Source organism: Amblyomma maculatum, chromosome 9 (assembly GCF_055883805.1).
Source record: "Amblyomma maculatum isolate TAMU_Amacu chromosome 9, ASM5588380v1, whole genome shotgun sequence".
NCBI lineage: Eukaryota > Metazoa > Arthropoda > Arachnida > Ixodida > Ixodidae > Amblyomma > Amblyomma maculatum.
Window position 1 is genome coordinate 68,341,179 of NC_139352.1, and position 21,206 is coordinate 68,362,384.

General features: G+C 46.4%; 1 protein-coding gene across 3 annotated transcripts in view; it reads right to left on the reverse strand.

Moving 5' to 3' along the window:
• The window catches only part of LOC146179308 (CYFIP-related Rac1 interactor B), a 32,515-nt gene extending 12,835 nt beyond the window's left edge, over positions 1-19,680 (reverse strand). The window contains exons 1-8 of one of the 3 annotated variants that reach the window (XM_084578961.1): positions 19,521-19,677; positions 16,481-16,665; positions 14,457-14,533; positions 12,428-12,549; positions 11,037-11,142; positions 9,206-9,342; positions 3,941-4,015; positions 3,222-3,424 (exon numbers count right to left, since the gene is read on the reverse strand). In XM_084578961.1, the coding sequence (XP_084435087.1) occupies positions 3,222-3,424; positions 3,941-4,015; positions 9,206-9,342; positions 11,037-11,142; positions 12,428-12,549; positions 14,457-14,533; positions 16,481-16,494 (734 nt within the window). In that variant the 5' untranslated portion in view covers positions 16,495-16,665; positions 19,521-19,677. Of the gene's footprint in view, positions 1-3,221; positions 3,425-3,940; positions 4,016-9,205; positions 9,343-11,036; positions 11,143-12,427; positions 12,550-14,456; positions 14,534-16,480; positions 16,666-17,712; positions 17,939-19,520 lie in introns of those variants that run through there. The other 2 variants (XM_084578962.1, XM_084578963.1) reach the window with 2 other exon arrangements.
• Positions 19,681-21,206: the final 1,526 nt, after the last annotated feature.

Genomic DNA, 21,206 nt, shown 5'->3' on the forward strand with positions numbered 1-21,206 from the left:
ACATTCAGCCAGACCCAGAGGTAGCCGCTCACAAAACTCGGCAAAATTCAATGATGCTCAGAAAAGGTCCTGAATACGTATACATCAAAATTCAAACGGTTCTCTTTTTCTACATAACAGAATTTGAGCTTTCATTTTGCAAAGTCCTTCAAAAATGCGAAATATTATACCCCAGAGTAATTCCCTGTGTCAATTCTCTAACTATCCCAAATTCTCAGAGGACGGGAGCATAGCTCCTTGCTTCTTCACGGTTTTTCAAGTTGTTTCTCGTTGCTTGCCATGCTGCCGATCTGCGCGCTGTGAGTCTACCTCTCTCACACTACTGGAAGCAGGCCGCCCTCACTGGCGTAAGTGGGCATGTCGTCGTGTGGAATAAGCGCAGTTTTGTTTCTTCCTCGTGAAAAAGATGCTCATTGCCATATAAGATGTTTTAGGTCTGCTGTACAACTGTTCCTGACAGTGGGTGCATGTTTCGAGTTTGATTGTTTCGTGTCTGCTGAGAAACCACTTGTCAGGTATGTGTGGTGTGTAGGCTGTGCTCGCTATTGCTTTGTTGACAAACATCTCTTGTGGTCGAGTGAGCCCTTTCGCATTGTCAAACGCCCGCGTTGGTGTTGCTTCATTCCTGCTGTCCTAACCTAATCCTGCTGTCGTGTTTTATTTAGGTGCGTACAGGGATTTGAGTCATCGGGTTAGGCATGAAGTTGGGGTGTGGGGCGTTGTACCTGTCAGCAAGTCCACCCACTAGCGCGGCGGCGGCAGCGTGGGCGGCTGCTTATCCCCAGTCCGTGCCAGTACGCCCCAGCCTCCACATAATTTAAATTTCTTTTCCAACTTCCCGCATTCGCTTTAGCCTCTTTCTGACGTTGCTGGCCACTGTATTCTGTAGCTGGTGCCATCAGCTCTGCAATCCCTGTGTATGAGTCAGTTAAAATTCGATACTCATTGAAATTATCTCTTGTGATTGCAGTTGTCGTAACGGAGTTTATGGCTCCCCATGTGGCGAGCAACTCGGCGTGGGAAATTGTTCCTCCAGGTAGGTGGCACGTGTGCTGTCCGTTGTGTTGGGGCGCTTTCTATTTGCAGGGTCAGTGTAGATGCCTACTGTGTTCAGTGGTCTTGTGAAGGCCGTCCTCTGTTCTAAAAGGTGCCTAGCAACCGCATTGCACCTAATAATTGGTCGTTGTGGCCTTAGTGTGATTACCAACACCTCCCACGGCAGTGAAATGTCTGTCCCCAAGGGCCTCGGAGCAGTGTTGATTCGGTCGTCCCATGCCACGATCTGCTTCCCTTGCGTAGTGTTTAGTCGGAATTGCATTCATATTTTCACTTCTTTGATAATGTCTCGTATGTGTGGTATGCTGATCAGCTCTTCATTCCTCAAGTTCAGGTTCGGTCTGGTTTATAAGGTGTAATGCCTCGAACTGACCCAGAGCGTGATGGATGCCTTAGTAAAAGGCTCCCGAAATTTTGACCATCCGGAGTTCTTTAACGTTCTCCGACAACACACAGTACACAGGCGTCTTCCTTTCTGCCCCTATCGAAAAGCAGCTGCCCCAGCCAGGACCGCACCAGCATCCTCGAAGCAGCTCAGTGCTCTAACCAGTGAGCTACCATGGCGGCAAAAGGCTCAGAAAGAATAGATATTTCTCAGTTAGCCATTAGTATTTAAGCGTGATAGCATTTTTCTGAAAGGAATATTTAATTTCTGGTTATTAACGTTCCCATGCTTTCACAATCATAATTGCGGCACATTTGGGGCACATCCATTTTTGCTTGCTAATTCCAAATATACGACCTTCCCCTTTTTCTCCAACATATTTTATATTATAGAAAACAAGTCCTTACAAGTTATGCAATTTTTTTAATGAAAACTCGCGAGAAATTTCACTGCCGGAGAATCGCTCAAAGGGACTGATTACTAACCAAAATGTGGCACGAGGCTACGGTGGAAATGAATGGTGGCCTCACATTGCGTAGAAAGAAACGAGGACCTTCAATTTTAATTTGGTGCCAAAAATTGCATAAAACTGAAGCACCGCCTAGCTGCAAAACCCTATCATAACCAATATGGTCGAAATAATGTCGCAGGCTAGTTGATTCATCACAAGGCAGAAGAGCGCAAGCAAGACAAGGATGAGAAAGCACTGTACATGTCTCGCCTTCTACGTACTCCCTGTGCCACAACACTTTTGAGTGTGGAAACTCGGAACGAATAGTACCCTACCAAAAATGCGTAATTACCCTGACAGAGTGAAACAGTGGTTTTCGGCACCTTCTGATCACGGTTACCAGCATCGAGCTACATAAAAATATGCATATGTACTGATCAATACATTCTGGTAAACGTTTCCTAGAGCATTTATAAAAAAAAAAAGCCGTTAAGAAATGGCCACTCTAGATTGCAAGCTTTTTATTTCGTGTAAAAAATTTGACACTTAATATCCAATGTCTGATCCCTTTAAATACAAGCCATTGGCCTGCTCTGATATGTCAAAGTGCAATAAAGGGAAAATTAATTTGACAATCCTGGGATTTCACCTCGACGGTTTCAATGTTTTATGAACGCCAGAATGATTATTTTATCCATAATGCATTCCTTGTTGTAAAGACAAACCAACAGACTGCATTTTAGAAAGTCGCCCTACAGGGACTTGACAAAAACTTGCGTAACATAATACATACAGAACTGCAAAAAGAGCTTGTTTAAAAAAAAAAAAAAAAACTAAACGATGCATTCCGAATCGGCCATTAAAAATACAAGCTCCTTGGATACTTCATAATCGCGAGTTAACCATTTTGGAACTAACTGTTTTGGAATTTGGACCTAACTCACTCTTCCTCTTTTAATCACTATATTTGCATTTCACGCCACACTGACAGATTACACAGCCAAGTTTTTATACCTAGAGTCAGGCAATGAAAACTTTCCCCTGAAAGTTTCCACATCCCCATGAATTATAGGATGGACACTTTACTGGTAAAAAATCTGATTTCGACAAGTGTAAAAGTTTGCAAAGCCGCGTTTCTTTCTTTAAACTGAGTTCCTTCGTTCCACAGCAAAAGACGGTTTCAGGCTATGTGTTGTGTTAAACAGATCTAAAGTAAGGCAGACTGAAATAATAAAGATGCTAAAGTCACTTGCATATCCTGTTTATCTGCTGTGCATTTGACTGCTTTTCGTCACTGCATTCTTGCAAGCCAGCTCCCATGTAACTTACCTGTTGTCGACCATGCGTTGACAGACCTTCGCCATAGTGCCCAGGGTTTCGGTGGTGTTCTCAATAGGAAGGTCCTTATTCTCGGCCACAAAGCGCGTCGTGGCGTCGCTCAGCACCTTTAGCATGGGCGTTGCATGCGCGTAGAATAGCGACATGTGGTTCGCCAATTCGTTCGGAACCTCCAGGCCGTCTTCGATGTTCTCCTGCACAGTTTTGACATGCAAAACAACCCCCCCGTGACAATTTGTTTACCGTGTCTCCCTTAAGCCGTGTCACATGACTGAAACCGCATTAGTGGTCGAAATTATCTGGAGCCCTATATGCTACGGTGTCCCTCAAAGTGCGAGTCACTTTGGGACATTGAAAAACACCCACACAAACGCACGCACACACAAAGTAATTTCTCCCAGAATACTTGCTGCTTGCGCTTGCGTAGAAATGTCATTCACTAAGACCAAGAGGATTTCACACAGCAGCACGATAAACAAGCAACCGTGAAATCAAATTTAAAGATGCAATGGAAATGCAGCCACTGCCATATAAATGTAAATGCAAAACATCAAACCAATATTGTTAATGCACGTCTGTTGCATCACGTCTTACGACTGCCCGTTACTTTTTGATTTGGGTTTCAAGTCATCCTGTTCCCATCATATCTGCCCCTGTGGTACACACAATGCTCTGCAATAACAACCCCGTGAAGTGCCGTGCAGTCTCACCTGGTTTGCCAGCCGTAACCTGCTAACCGTCCTGCGGTAGTAACTAAAGTCGTTTTGGATCGCCGGGTTCGTCATCTGCAGATAGGGTGAAGCAGTATGTAGTTGCACTAATTTTCATAAAAAAAAAAAAAAAAAAAAAAAAAAAAGAAAAAAAAAAAACAGAACAAGGAAGTTGTGATTTCAGGCCACTCGAAATGCGGTGCCCGGTACTAGTGATGGCGCCACACGCAGTACACAAGCTCCGACCACCCAGGCCAGAATTATGGGCAAGATATGACAATAATCAATCAGCTGCTTGTGCTTGAACACTTAACAACCAGAGTTCCCCCACTGTAACTTCAGTGAATAGAGTTCGCAAACGGCGAATTCAGTCACTCAAACGAAACCATCCTTTACAGTGTTCTTGCAGGTCTCGATAAACATGCAAGGCTTGAAGTCCTACTGTGTGTAAGTATGCTCTTCAGTCTCTTTACCTTGTGTTCAACACTGTAAAAGCCCTGTGCACGAGCTAAGTCTTTTGTATGTTGCGAACTAGTAATATGTTGAATAGTTAAAGTTACACCTTTCTGCTTGACATTCAAACCCACTTATAACAATATTGAAGTGCCATGGAAATGTCATCGTTATAAACGATAATCCGCCTTTTGTGGAGTTTTCTGCGCATGCGCGAAGTCGTAGCGGCGACCGATGGAAACACATAGGGCGGCGTCGACGGCGTTTCTCGGCGCCGCCAGTGAACGGAGGCTGGCGGCACCGGGCGGCACGGTGGCCCTCACAGGCTTGGCAAAGCGATGCCAACCACATCTGCCGCGTACGGTTGCCACTCTCTAAGCGCGCCAAGATGCAAGATGCGGTTTTTCAGGTTTCCTTCGCCGAGCCGCGGCCAACAACGACGTGAAGCTACAATTAGGGCCACCAAGCGTCAAGATGTGAATGGCCGACCTTAGCTACCTACTGCGTACTCTCAACTGTGCGAAAAACACTTCGTTACAGGTATGTATGCATCTAAGGGAAATGTGCATAATGAAAAGTATCTACCGGAGTTTGCACCAAGCCTGTAACCCACCAGTGATAGCCGCAATGAGCATTTGTTCGGCGCGTCTGATGGCGATGTATTTTGTCGTTTGTTTTCTTTATGTGCGAAGGGGCCGGGTAGCGCAGATATCCCAGGTGGCTGTGTGCGCTAGACCGTAATATTTAGCATGTTTTATCGCGACTGCCGCCTGACTAAAAAGAAAAGAAAAATTGGGCGTTTGTTGTGATGCACCGCTGTTCGCGAGCCGAGTGGTTGAGCTGGTCATGAGGCTCGCTAACGGCAGTGCATTAAAACGCCGTATTTTTTTTCCTTGTTAGGCAGTCACGATAAAACATGCTAAATATTACGGCCTAGCGCACAGAGCCGCCTGTGATATCTAAGCTACCTAGCCCTTTCGCACATAAAGAAAAGAAAAAACAAAATACATCGCCTTCAGGCCCCGGCGCAACTAAAGCAATCACGCACCGAAAAAATCCTCATTGCAGCTATCCCTGGTGCGCTACAGCCTGGGTGAAAACTCCAGTAGGTACTTTTCATCATGCATATTTCGTTTAGATACATACATACCTGTAGTATCTGCGTTTTTGCCGCTCGGAGCATATGACGAACATGACACTCTTGCACAACACATAGTATTTTTTTTTAAATTAAAGGCTCGCCTTCGTGCACGCCAAAGCATCCGGATTTTGTTCCTTTGGTGTACGCAATCAGATGCACTTCGTTAGGGAGCTTGATAATCGTCGTCTACGTCCAACCGTTTGCAACGGCAAGGAAGTCGCCCGGCACAATAAATGAGTCTCCTGGAGGGTTCATGCTAGTTCACTTGCAGAGTGGATTGCTCTGGACGTAGAACAGGGTTGGTTCCTGACCGAGATGCGCATCCGATATGTAGGAGATTCACATGTGTCACCAAGTTGTTGATTCCGCAGAAATCGCGGCGGAGGCAGAAATGAACGTTGGAGATCCTTTCACAACAGAATGACCATTCTCTGCGCACCAAGAACCTTTTCACCACTGCGACCACATCCGTTCTGACTCCCGAGGCCAGAAACCGGCTACAGCGCTGAATCATCCATTGCCAGAAAAATGCAGTGCGTTTCCTGCAGGTGTGCATTCCGGCCGGGATAATGCCCTTTTCACGGGGTGTGTATATGTGCCTCTCTGCCGATCTTCGTAGATGAAATCCTATAGCTGCACGGTTGTAGATGACGTGAGGAGGAAGCAACGCCCATTGCACCATGCCGGCGCCGCAGTGACCGCATTGTGCTCGGTAACTCAAGACACCCCACGCATATGCGCCGCTCAAAGTCACAGGAGACTATTCCACCTAGCTCTGCAGCATCAACAAACCCCTGGCTGCTTTGCCCTTTGAGATCCCTCTCTCTCTCTGCCCCCACGCACTCCTGTCTGCCGAAAAACTGTACGCTGAGAGCGTCTCATTCTGTCACGTCGAACATGGCCCGCGCTACACGCTCTTACAATATGAAGATAGTATATGCGTACGTGCGTTATGAGTGGATTGTGAAAACGCTCTACTTTACCCCATACTGCGTGAACATGATACGCTGCAATCACTGTCACTACTTTCCGCTCCGAGGCCAAAAAAGGGGGGAAGCTTTCGCTTTCTACCAGCGTTGGCATGGCCATTTCGTATGGTGCGCTTTCGCGTCGTCTGCTACACTGCCGCCCAATGTGTTTCCCGCCCGCTCCCGTATGATGGCGCCACATCCTCGCGCAAAAGGCGGATTGTTACAACCTGGTTAGGTCAAAAAACAAAACAAAGAAAACATTATAAACTACACATTTAATGAGAAGGAGGTAGCTGACACTTTTATTTCGTAGCGGGAAGAAACCCGTAATCCGTAAGTGTTTCTGTTTCAAGGCAATCTGGCCTACATCTTTTTGCAGGGCATCCAACTACTGAATATAGTGCAGTGGAATGTCCTAAGAAAAAACTCAGTCCCATAGGAAGTAGATCATATTCAAAACCTCCTGGTGAGGTGCAACCTGCACAGGTTCCGGTTCATTGTCGTCGTTGCTACTGTCACCATCCCCCTCGCCAGTGACTGTAAGGACGATAGCCTCATTTGTCAGCTTTTCATATGTCGCAACTGTATCGTCGGCATGTAAAAATTCCTCAAGTCCTGAGGCGTCGCCATCACTACTGCTCACTGTGGACCAAAGTTTGGTCATCGCTGTATCGGCAGGAGCTTTGCAACTTCCATGTCGCCGGCATCCCCAGCGAAGCCCGCCTTCCTGAAGCAGTTCATGATGGTGGAGGAGCTTGCTTCTGCCCATGATCCAAAAATGAACTGCACTGCCATCAGGAATGAGATCTTCAAGTCTGGCGCCGGTCGGCGTTCTCGGACAGAAATGTCGAGGTTCAGCGTGAGCCTGCTCAAAATACGTCGGCGATACAGTGCCTTGAAGCAAGCAACCACACCTGCATCCATAAGCTGCAATCCTGCAGAGGTGTCAGGTGGGAGGAAAAAGGACTTTCACGTGCAAGAGCTTCTGAGCTGTTTGGTGGGCACTGCAACTGTCGAGCACCAATGCCGCCTTCCTGCCTTCGCGCTGCATCCGCTGATTAAACTTGACCAGCCATTCACGGAAAAGTTTGCACAACATCCATGCTTTCCCGTTATGACGGTAGCGAACAGAGATCCTCGCAGCACCACGAAAACAGCAGGTATTCTTGGATTTCACTATGACGAAGGTGGGGCACTTGTCGCTGCCGTCCATGTAGGCGTACAAGAAAATGGTCACACGCAACTTGCTTTGCTTGCCGCCCTTACAAGGATCTCCTTTGACGGTAGCATCTGGAAAAACAGCACAGTCTCGTCCCCATTGTATATGTTCCGGTCCACGTATGCTTCTTGGATGCAGGGCAGTGTTTCCTCAAGCCACTTCTGCCTAGCGTCGACACCGAGCGATTCTGCCTTGTAGACGATTTCATGTCTCTCCTTGAACCGTTGAATTCAACCACCACCAGGCTGGAAATCGGTGTTGCGCAGGAGGTATTCGAAGTGCTCTGCCTTCTCCGCTAAAATTTGGCCACTAATCGGCAGGCTCGCTGCATTCAAGAACCACTTATAGAGCGCCTGTTCTACGTTTCTGTAGGCCCCGTGTCGAACCCTTTTCTGGCCGTTGTCCATTGCATCAGCAGCCCTGGCATCGCTTTCGTTCTCAATCTTGAGCGTGTTGCGGATAACTGTCGACCTTGTCGGTTGCGTCAGGCCATACTTGTGCACCAATTTGCACACTTTTACGCCGTCCTTATGCTCACGTACAACGTTCCGCTTAATTTCAAGCAGTATTGCTGTTCGCTTTCTCTTCTGCGCCGGCTGTGTAGCGCTTCCTGAAGGGGAATCCTTCATTGCTGTTCACAAACAAAAAATCCAGGGCCAGCAAGATCGTGGCAACGATGATGGCACACTAGGAGAACCATGCTAGAAAGACGTGCACGAACGCTGCTGCACGCCTGCCACAAAACATGTGCAACCGCGAAGCAGGGGGCCGGACAAACAAATCGGGGAAGATAGTGCAGTGCACCACGGTCAGTGCACCCTTAGAATGGACTGCCTCACCGTGCAGAGGCAGATAGGATGTGAGTTTCCTAGGCCACTGCAGTCTCGAGGGGGAGCGCTCAAAGCTCTTCCTCAGAACGGCCATGCCTGGCAGCGCCTTACGCCTTCCCTCCTCCTTCATGTGAGGAAGCACTCCGTCCTACTCCTCGTCTCCGTGGCATGCAAGCTTCCCCGGTGCACCTACCAACGCATTGGCTCGACGCGCTCTGTCAGATTTCTTTCTTTTTTTTATTGTCGCTGCATCAGGGTTGTCTGCGTCTCTGTGTACGCGCGTGCTTTTGCAGTAGCAGTGTTTCCGCATCCTGTTGAGTTTCAGAGGCCATATTTGATTGCTATAACCGATAATATATGACACAATTGTAATAAGCGGTTTATTTTACCATAGAACACATGGCAAATCCGCTGGTGCAGCAGCTGCCCATTGTTTTATCCGATACATTGTTAAAAAAAGGTACTGTTATTAGTGGGGTGATTGTAGTGCTCAGTGGGTGCATTTGATGACCAAAAATAATTTTCCTATGCAATGGTGCCTCAAGCCTTGACAACACTTGTTAAAATGACACGCGAGGCAACAGAAGCAACACACTCCTACTTGTCTCAATGACTGTACAATCAATGAGACTTCGCCAAGCTCCTCCTCACCTTGAGGTCGTCGAATTTGAGTACAAAGTCTAGAATTTCTGCAAACTGCTTGACGAGGGCTTGCTGCGTTTCCAGGTGCTCGCGTGGAGTGCGTGGGCCAGAGCACAGCTCCCATAAGATGCGAGGCACAACTTCATCTGGGGAGATCAAATTTAAAAAAAAAGAGAAAAAAAGAGCCCGACTTGTCAGAACACGATGGCTCCTTCAGTTTCGCTGAGCTGATGAAATACACTGTCTCACCAAAACCATACAAGCCAACTTCATTAATCAGCATTACTGAACTCCTGACTTAGAGCCAAAAATGTTAATTATGAAGAATAGAGTTACAAAAATTACAAGAAGAGTTAGCCACCTGGAAAAAAGAAGATGCAACAGGCAACAATAACAGCATTGCAAGTACAACACACCGAAAAGTGCTTGAAAGAGGCACATTTAACTTTCTTAAAGGGCCTCAGCGTATTGACATAGGAAGCCTGGTCTGGTTTATGAGGCTTATCGTCCCAATGCGACTCAGGTTAAGGAGGGGTGCGGGGCTAAAAGGTTAACTTTTGAACTGTTTCACCAATTTTGATAAAATTTTCAGGGATGGCTTATCTCCCTCTTATTAGAATACCTATATTCTAAGTTTTGTCACCAAAGCTCAAGCAGAAAAAAAAGTTGTAGCTGTCATAATGAGTAATTACTTATAAAAACAACCATTTCAAAAATCATGAAGGTGTACTAACCGCTTGTGCTTAGATAACGTCTAGGTAGTGGATAGTGCAGCAAGTTGCGGGTTCTTAATGGCATTTCTGTATAAATCTGAGCCCTTTGAACATTTTTTTTGGATTGTCCTTGTCCCATATTTGATATTTTTTTCATAGAGAGCAATTAGGAATCCAAAAAGCACCTTATAATGTTCCTAACAAAATTTTAGTCCAGAAAGAGCTTGAAAGCAGCCTTTGGCGAAACAGTCAAGAAATGGTAGTTTTCTTAACGGTTGGGCTCTTGCAAAAAGTGCAAACTGAGAAAAATGAGTTCGAAGGTTTCAGAACATGGAATTCATATTTAGGGTCTGAATTAATTAATCAAAGCGGCCTGGTGCATGTCGGATCATCCTTTCCAACACAACACTGCTCTATGGCGATTGCTTGGATTTGCTTCTTTCCTTAGCACTCTTATCTGCGCTCGTGAAATGTCTTGCTTGGTTGCTTGCTGGGAGTGTTTCTTTGTTTAAGCTCCATGCATTCTAACCTGGGGATACACTCTGTGTTCAGTTCTGTGCCCACTATCTTGTGCATCTTGAAATCTATGTTCATAGACACTCTCGGTGGTGAGTGCACCCGATCTCGATAATTTTAATTAATTTAACCGCACAGATGACAACCAAACTTGGTGAGAAGTTCCTTGAATATATGCACCGTCCAGACAAACAAATTTTAAAAACACATTTGTTTTCTTTAAAGAAGGGCGGGGGGGGGGGGGGGGGGGGGTATTTAAGCTCCGCGTCCCCTCTTTGAGAGGGACACCATAATAGGGGAGTCTGAATACTTTAGACTACCCGGGTTTTTTTAACACGAGCTGACATCACACGCTACATGACACGTGGAACTACTTGAGCATTTTACTGATTACAACATGAAAAGATGACCATCATGGCCAGCACTGGGGGGTAGCAGCCACCCTTCATAACGCTCCACTTGGCACTTATGCTTCATGCTGCACCTGATCAGAGCACCCACCCACAAACAATGGCCACTCTCAGAACTTCTACAAAAGGCTGCAGCGATTTCACTTGTTCCTTACAAACAGACATCGACAGAGATAAAATCTTGTCCTGCTTTGCACTCACCAAGGCTTTGGGAGAAGATGTAGAACTGCTTTAACTTGGAGACCAGGGGCAGCACAGCTTCCCAGGCTTTCATTTGGCGAGCTTCACTCCTTGGGTTGGCTATAGCCTGGACAGAGCGAAAACCAAAAAGCAGCTGCATCACGCCGGGGAGAGCCACAAACAGATTTAGCTCGCATATAATCACAGAACACACACCGACATTAGAGGCGGCCACCTTTAAGGGCACAATTAGGGCAAATAAATCAGCCCGCACGATCTGATTACCGCATAAAAAAAAAAAAAAAAAAAAACAGAAACAAATAAAGATGCGACAGTTGCAGAAAATGAAACTGAGCATTTATAGGCTAGAAAAGGCCAGAAAAATTGAAATGCAGGTATTAGCTACGTAGACCACTTATGCGAGCAATAATGACAATACTTTTAATGAATTCAGATATCTGAGGCCGGACTGTGCTGCTATCCATATCCATCTAGCGATGAGTGGGTCCGTAATTGGAACATTGCAGTGAACTAGAATAGACAGTGTGGTAGACAGGAGCTTCAGCATGCCATCAGAAACGTCGCCTGCTCTGGCCCACTTTCAAGATGGTGCCGCTGCATCTGAGGCGCATTTTTAACGCCATTTCTTTCCCCCGCCGAATGAGCGAACTGTCTAAAAATGATCTCTGGTGCAGTTTAAGCAATTAGTGATGTGATCAAGTTAGTGCACAAAACTTGAGGGCAGAGCACTGCGAGCTGTTACCACTGAAGCACCTTCCTGCTTCACTCTACTACAACCACATCCTATCCCAGTTGAAAACAGATCGCTAGTTAAGCCAGCATATTTGTGCGAGCATGAGAAAAGCAGAACATGGTCTACTGATTCGCAAGCTGATTCCACAATGTACACACACACACTACCCAAGTTAATTTCTGTGTTTCTTCCGAGTTGATGCAATGCCACAAATGCATGCAATGTGGCAGTGGCAAGGATGCTGGTAACTATATTAGGATGTTGATTACTATGCTGGTCAACGTAGCTGTAATACTAGTGTTGTTATTGCTGGTAACATTTACTACAGAGCTAAGCCTCATAACGATGTGATCTCGAACATAACTGTTTAACAAATACAACAAAGGAAACAATTCCTATTTAAGTATCACAATGAAATTCTATATGGATGAGACGTAATGGTCATTATGAAGTGGTTTATTTAGCGCCCCCTCCTTTATTACGAGGAGGTTCAACTATACTTTAAACAGTTAGCAGTGAATGACGTGCGATAAGGATGCAAGCAGCTATCTCGAGGTTCTTTTCTAAGCCACGCATCTGGCACCGAATAGCGTCAACTTTCGTAAGAACCCTAAAACTCGACACAATGAGAGCGTTTATACAGCTTCAACGAACTAACCTCTCTGATCTCGCTGCCCGCCCCTTTGTACGTTTGCAGTTCCAAGAGGATGTCCCGTGAATGCTGTAGCACATCTTGCACTACGTGGTACGTTTCCACCTCAGACTCCGATGGCTCAGCATCTGAAACGATGAGAAGGATCGCAAACAGATCAGTTGCAACGCACCAAAACGATGAAATGGCAGTAACGGCAAATACACAGTTGAGGAATCAAGAAATGAATGAGTGAACGAAGCCTTTATTTGAATGAAGGAAGGCAAACTTTTTTGGCTGCAAAGTAGTGAAGAGATTTGAATCAATGGTTCACTGGCATTAGAGCTTGACGTAGTTAGTGGTCACTTTATTGCATGCACGTTTGTGTACTCTTATCAAACATAGCGTGCTCTGTGATCTTATCAGGGCAGCTTGACCACCAGTTGCAAACACTATGCGCGCTGATAACGTCACTTTATTTTGCACTGAAATGAACAGGCAGTGATAACAGAGTGCTGCGCAAATGCGATCTACCCATTACTACACACACATATTAGTAAATTTGAGCTCAGCTTACTTCCCCCAGCAACAATGGGGAATGGAACACATGATCTGATGCCACCTACTCATATTTGTATTATAAATTCGCATCTGAAAGTGAAAACACAAATACATAATTATGTGTTGCTGTGCCCGGCTACTTGTGCACTTTTGTTACATAATTATTATAAAAATAGTCATCTGAGGATAACTATTTTTGTGCAAAAGAGCACAATTGTATAAGTGTGCATACTTCAAGGCTCTAGCGAGATTTGTTTCCATTCCTCACATATCGAGCCAAAAACAATCGAAATTAAAAATGATTTGATAAAAGCATATCTGACAGTCCTAAACAAAATGAAAGTAAAATAAAAAAAAAAACTCTTCCTCAAACTTTCCTAACTTGGGGCTATAGAAAAAAAAAAAAAGCCTGGGTGCAGTTAGGGCAGGATGAGATTTCTTAAGCATCTTTTGCTTAAAATCTACTGAATGCAGAGCCATGAAATTTTTCAAAAAGAGTAGAAATTGTTGTGTTAGGTAGACAACCATAACTAAAATTGTTCACTTTAAGCAAAAAGTAGATTGCGCTTTTTCTTCGTTAACAAAAATACAAACTGAATGAGCCTAGTCCTGGCTCTTGTAAAGTTATTGCAGTTTGTTCCAAATTTCGTTGCTTGCATTCTATAGTACCTGACAAAAAGTTATATAAACAACCAAAAATGCTGTTTTCATAGAAGTACAAAAAAGAAAGCCTCCGAAAGCTCGCACCTTTTTGTTAAGATGGAAAAAGCATTAGTCAAGTCTCAAACAAGAAAGTGCAATATATTTTCGGAAGGATAAAAGAACTGCTCTATCAGAGGAAAGGTAAAAATAACTTTTTGTTCCTTAAAAAAATAAGACACAAATAAAGCCTCTGATGGCTCCCACCTTGCCTCTCGACGCCACCACAAAAACCAACTAGGACAGCATTTTCGAAGTCACAAAGGCTACCTAAGTGCATATATTTTCTGAAAGCTAAAGAAAAGCTCTATCAGAAGGCTGCAATGTATAACCATTATATTTTGTTACCATTGATTTTTCTGACTACACCTTGCTCACCTCAAGACATCGAAAATGCGTGCATTTATGAAGTGTAATGATACTATTAAAACCTTAAATGCTTTAAATGTGGCACTACACACTGACATGGCCGGGGCCAGATAAGTGACACTCTATATTACCCTCAACTAAAGCTACAGAAATTAATGCAGAGGTCAGATTTAGAAGATTAAAACAAGACGCACGAAACGCTGGCTGTACGAAAACTGGTCTATCCAACCAAGAAACAAATGCATAGTTCTGTAGAAAAAAGCTTTAACAAACAAAATTTAGCAGATCAAGAAAGAAGTATCTTTGCTGTAAGAACAGGACCATAAGGCGTCAGACGCCTTTCAATAAAATGTGCACGTCAGACAAGGATATAAATGCATAAATATTTAAGCATCCAAATGTGCAGGCTAGGGGAAAAGCCACTTACTTTCAAAGTCTACAAAGACGTCATACTTCGGGGTGTCATCCCTCGACAACAACCGAAGGAGGTTTCCCATCTCACATCTGTAATACCGAGAGAGAACACACAGATCTTAACTGCTGCTGTGATTTCCAGGCAGCTGCTCATGGTCTCACGATGACAAACAGCACCAATATTTTGATTATGAAAAGCAAACATAAGCCCTTGAAGATTGCTTTGATCTTATTCAGCTACCCTTTGATTTTATGAAGCTTTTACTTCAATTTCCTTCAGTCTCAGTTGGAAATGACATACAACTGGTGGAAATAATGAAGTGTTTTCATAATGGATTATGTATACCCTAATGCCTGCTGCTCATAAAGGCCCAGAGGGAGAACGATTCCTCATACGTATGGTACTGTACTAAGCAAGCATCACCTTTCACTATTTGCGCAGTAGGCCCAAAATAAGATTCGCAATTTATTTACAAAATGAAAGTGTTACAAGATACGCACTGCACATAGTAGGCAACACTGCAACCTTTGTGAGACTCCACATGCTGATTCATCATTTGCTTATCAGAATGAAAATTTTTCAAGAAATGCAAGCAGGCAATAAAAAAAAAAACCAAAATTTTAACACCCCTCCTAATTCCCACAGCTCACTTCTTTAAACAATGCAAGTGTCCCTTGGAACATGATGGGCAGTATGGAACACTGCAACCTTCATAATTCTCTATGTTACAGTTTGCATGATTAAACATCACTCATACTGCTAGCCTTTCTGTTTCTAAATGAACTACCTTATGCATAATACAACGTGCAGTGGAGATCGATGTGAAAGCAGTAACGTGAGAGGTTGTAAAAAGCAAAACTCCTCTTCCACCTTAGTTCAAAATGAAAAATAGAAGCCTGGACCAAGCTCAATGTGCAACAACACCAAATACACTACGTGCATTGTTCCACAATGTGCCCAAAAGCAGAGATGAGTGCTGTATCACAAATTACATTTTGGAGAGCTTGGAACAGCATTCGAACAATGCCGAAGCTTTAGTATGCAGCTGCGGTCATATGCTACAGGCTAACAAGAAAGCAGTGTTATCTTCTCGCCAGACAGCAGCAGCTATTAGTACAAGCTTGACCAAAATATAGAATGAAGCACATTTACCGCACACACATCACGACAGCTGAACACCTGCTGCTGAGTCTAAATCTTCCACATGCTCCCATTGCACACCAGAGGCACCCTCACTGCAGCACACAGTGGCATATTGGTCTGTCTCTCGAGGGAGCCTCCAGTGATCGCAGAAGAAGCATTGGAGAAGACGCCCTGACCCCAAAACACGTGAGCACCCTGGCGTGACAACACTTCCAAAAGAAGAAGACACTGTCACACTCCCCCCCCCCCCGAAGACTCCCTCTGTTATGCTCTGGCTCCTCCCGGAGGTCACGCGTCATTTGACGGAGAGGGAGGAACAGCGGCGCGTGTCTCTCCATGTAGGGCAATCTCCCTTGCAAATGAGGCCTTGGCATTTGGCCAGAGTCAAGGCTGCTAACCTTCCGGCATGTGCATTGGACGACGCTGCTGTTGTGATGCATATGAGAGTTGCTAAATGCAGACTGAGAACAAGAAAGTCGTAAGTTGCAATGACAAGCGGTTCGACACTGGAGGGAACAAAGTGGTCTGCATTGCTTTAACCTGCCAGGTTGCTAAACACTGATAAGGAAGTAGCGACACGTAATGACAAAGCAGGTACGACCATGCTGAAGTGTGGACAGGCTATTGTTTGGGACATCACAATACCTGAAGGAACATGAAAACAAACTAAGTGCCTTCAACAAGATGATGCTGAGTCACTCTCAGTCCTGAAAGAGGTCTAAACCATTTTTGATACAGAGTCCCGCAATAAAAGAGGGCCCCAACTATAATAGTAACTGGCACGTTTCATTTCCTGTCTGTGTTAGTGTGAGTTAAGTTATTACAGCCAGCCAAGCATGAATAGGAGCAATTAACTGATGCGAAACAGGCAGCACATTATGGACGATACACACCTGCAGAGAAACATTTTGGGCTTTGTCTCTCTACTGGATATCAAAATTGGCAGCACTGGGTCCAACACCAGGTCACTCACACATACATCACAGTAAACCAAGGGGATTGCCTGACGTCTTCTTCACCCACTGAGGGTGGACGACTAGGCACAAACACCAGCACTGGCTGCTCAGCTCGGGAAGATCTGCAATGATTCAGCAAACCGCTCAGGAGGTCGGCGGTTTCTCCTTAACGAACCACTCTGTGCACACCACGCACATGCGCCGCACAAACACGGGGTCTTGGCGAACGCTAAACTTGGGCACAGGCGAAGAGGTTCCGTTCCAGATGGAAGCCCGAGTCTCAGGGGTGCGCGACTAACTGAACAGAAAGAGGTAGCCGCCGGTGTGCGCGCGGCGGCGGTTTCTTCCAAGATCGCCGCGCCGAGCGCTCGCGCACCCGCACAAAGGGACACGTAAAAATTAACACAGGCATAAAAGGCATATCCCTTCCTGCTATTTGCGCTCCCCGGAAGCCAGTGGCAAGACGCCAGTTTCGAGCCCCGATGTCGTTCACCTCAACTCGCAAAAAGAAAGATACACGAAGGCTGCAGCAGAACGCGCGGCTTTCGCCTGCGGCCACCGCTTTTCGCTGGTTGTTCTGCGCTTGCGCCTATAGATACAAGGTCTCGCGATTTCGAGCCGGATAAAACATGGGCGTCGATACCAGCCAAGGGAACGAAAACAAAAAGCAAGATGTAAAGGAAAAACCTAAGCGCCCAGGAGGCAATTCGGAGCAGCACAGACAGGCACAAAAACGCCCCGTATATAGCGCGATTCTTGATAAATCTCGTCGCACAAGTGTCCCTTTAGATTTCGAGCCGATTCAACTGCGCTGATTTGATGACAGCGAAAGGCCTCGAGCCTGATGTGGCGAGGTTTCGAATTCAGCTTTCCTTTTTCTTGCCTAGATCAAATCACCATATTTGGTCCCCCTGGTCTCAGGTACGTGTCTCGATCGTGCTCGCGAGGTACGCTATACGTACTCCACTGACTTTTCTCCACTAAGGAAGGAGTCATAATGAAATGGATACGTCACACTTTCTCGAGTATCGGGTAAAACGGCAAGCTCGCAAAAAAACTCCACGAAGTTGGGCGACGACGGAAACGCGTTTGGAAACCCCTCCGGCAAAAAAGCAGTCTCTGCAAAGGAAGACCAAAACAAAGCTTGCGAAACATCCAAACACGCTTACGTTCTCAAGTCGCAGGCGAAACCGCCCAGAGTGCACCGCTAGCTTCGCCGTGCCAAGTGAAGCGAGGTCCACACAACGCAGCTGAAGCGACGAACCACGAGGCAGGATTACGGGTCACACACGCCGACACGAACCGTGAATGTGTGCGCGCGCGTGTGTGTGTGTACAGGCAACTGGATCACAACCACACAGTCGCGCGCTCGGCGTCACCCCTTCCAATCAAGAAACACCGCATCGGCGAACTGCCTTCCAAACACACCAGCGTTGCAAGGCAGTCGTCGCCGCTCGGGCATGCAAGGATGAGATGCGAGAGCAAGCGGCGCGTGTGTGGAGCGAAAAATAGCGACTCACCGCATGCCAGACCAGGTGTGACCAAACAGGCTCGGAGCAGGCGGACGAGTTGATGACGAAAACAAACCGCGCACAATGGGAAGATGAGGGAGGCATGAAGTGGCGATGCTGACGAGAGAAGAGCTGGGCGAGCAGTGACCGAGTTTCTTTCAGGAGTTACGCGCGCGCTCTTTTTTTCGCAGTCGTTGCGTGTGTCGTATACGTCCGGGATGGTGTAGAGGAGAGAGAAAAAAAAGGGCCAGCGACGAAAAAAAAAAGAGACAGACACAAAGACCAGCGGTCTCTTGCCCTCAGAACAAAGCCGAGGCACGTAGCATGGTGCGCGTGTGTAAATGAGTGAGAAGTAAGCGGCATGCAACTTTTTGCCGTCGCCTCTCGAGTTGGCTGGCTGGCCGCCGCCGGTCTACTTGGACCGGAAACACCTGCTGCTCGCGGAGGAGAGCGAGCACGAGGCAGGGAAAAACAAGCGTGTGTGGAGAAAAAAAAAGTCGACATAACAAAAGGAAAGACGCCACTCCACAGCGGCTGCTGAGAGGAAAACAGCCGGCAAGCGTTGCTGTCCGACTGACTAGTTTCCCCGCCGAGTCCTTTATCGAAGTCTATATTAGCTGGAGAGACGGAAAAGAGCCAGAGCCAGCTACGTGAGTGGAATATAGACTTGAACTGGGAAAGAGGGGGGAGAGACATTAGGGGGTTCTAAGGAGAAAAAAAAAAAGTTGTTTCGGAATGTCGTGCAACGGGGCATTTCGCTCAGCGCGCGCGCACGACCCTGACGCGCCGACGGACGCTGGCTGGCTGGACGGGCAGTCGCCCCACTGGCCGACTGAGATATCGAGAAAAACAAACGCGTATAGCCCCCTCCTTCCCCCCCCCCCCCTCTCCAATTCGCGCAAACACCGCTACTGCCTGTTAGGAATATTTGACAACGAAATAAAAAAAATTACATCCCTGCTTTGAATGCCCGCCAGAGCACCGAAACATGCACGATGTGCTTTTCGTTTAACCTGTGCGGAGATCACGGCGGTGTTAGCTTATTTACAAAAGGCTGCCCTCCAACCTGCCAAATCGGTCAAGTAGTAGGGGAACACCGGTGCGGCGACGTGTTTTTCTTGGCCGGCTCAAAAGTGCAACACAGTCGGGAGAAACCCGGCCAGTTCGCTAGGCCCGGAGCACTGTTTAGTTTTGGATAATATATAGGTCGGAAATTTAAACTCTTTCTATCCACAACGGACGTTCTCGAAGGCTCTATATGGCTAGAGAAGCGTTCCGGACATTTGAAGCGGTGCTCAAGCCATCCGGTAGCACGAGGAAGTCTACGGAGCAGTTCAAATGAAGAGAAAAATAAAAGTCCCTGTCAAATCGGAAAGCACGCACGGACACATCTCGGCGGCGGACGAATTGCGCGCGCTGCGCTGCACGATTGTGGCTAAGATGTGAATGTAAAAAAGGCTACTTACAGTTTGTAGCTGGCTCTCCCCGTGACCTGTGAGGGCTTGAGCAATCGTTGCGCGACTAGAAGGAAACGGGGCGAACATTATCAACGACGGCTCAAAAAGCTCCGCCGACACCCACCACCCGCTGCCATTGGGGAGGAAGTGGAGTACCGCTCCGTCAAAGCCAGTTTCCGGTTACAACAAGCGGTCTTTTGTAAAGGCGCAGTTGCGTATTAAAATAGTTTTATAACCTAAACCACTATTTAAACACCTAACTAATGTAGGTATTTGAGTTTTATCAAAGTTATATTTATAGTTGTTTAGTTATTATGAAGAAATATTTATTTCAAATTGTGTAGTGGAAGCAGACGACTATTGCTGCCTCCAACTGTTATCCCCGAGATTGCTGGACTCGGGTCGCTTGACTCTTGACGGATAGTTTTCATAACATCTGTGCTACTGTGCAACGTCACTATACGTGATTCAAGCAATAAAGGAGGTGAGCTTTTTGTTGGACAAGTTTTTAACATTTCCTGCGCAATCTACGATTAGCCCGTCCGGCATTTTTCGAGCTTTCGTTTACACTTGCCTGTCTGGTAGCTAAAAACAGACACCCAAAATAGGCAAGCCTTCCTTTAAATGAAATGCAAAGGTATTTGGAACCCTGCTTTTTAAAGCGTTTGGCTACAGTACTCTGCATGACGTAAACATTGAATTTTTGCAGCCTATACAAGTGCAATTGGTGGCGTTATCACATTGCGTTAGCAAAAACATTTAATGATCAGTGACTGCTTTCATTTGACGTTTGAGCAGTACGATGTGGTTAGTATAAAGTATTCGTACTTTGAAAACGCAGGCACTCAAACGGCCAGCGTTAGCGGTGAACCCGAAACCGAAACTGAACAGAAGCCAGCGCCATGCAGTGTGGCGCTTCTTTTGAAGAGCGAAAAGGTGACCACTACGCCGACGCGGAGCTAGCGGAGCGTCAAGGCTGTCAAGGCCAGCGACGCGACGGCAGCCCAAACGCCTTGTCGCTTGGCGAGCATTCAATTGAAGAGGCCAATTGCACTTCGTTGCCCTTTCGTTTGGGTGCGACGTTCTACCCCGCTTCACTCGAGTGTGCGACAAAGCGGAGGGCAGAGCCGCCGTTCTTAACGGGCCACGCTTCCACGAACTTCCCGTCTGCTAGTATGGCGGTTAACGCACAACAGAACATTGCAACCAGCGACACCTCAGCTGCGATGACGGAGCGATGTTCGGGTGATTCCCTCTTCCGCTATCACGCAGCTCCAGGGGAGCTTGTCTCGCTTTATGAGAACCCGGACACATCGGCTACAGTGCATCCGCTGACGGATATTTTAAGGCCTGAAAGAGTGCTCGAAATTGACGGAAGCCACGGTTTGACACTGAAACAGCTGACTAATGAGCTGCTCCCCCTCGAACCGGTTGCAAAAGTAGAGCGGCAAATAGATGATGAGATGTCGCTTTCAAACCCGGACAGTGGACTTCGATATCTCATTTCGAGGCCGCAACAAGAGGCCAGTGAAAACCAATGCGTCGAAATTGAAACCATCGAGAATCGAACGGAAACAGACGACTATGCTGGAACTGGGGGAAGGGACATGCCCTGCTCGCTTCTTCCGTTAAGACAGGCGTTCGCTGGTCTGCAACCGCTTAAAGAACCTGAAACAAACGTTGGTGAGACAATCG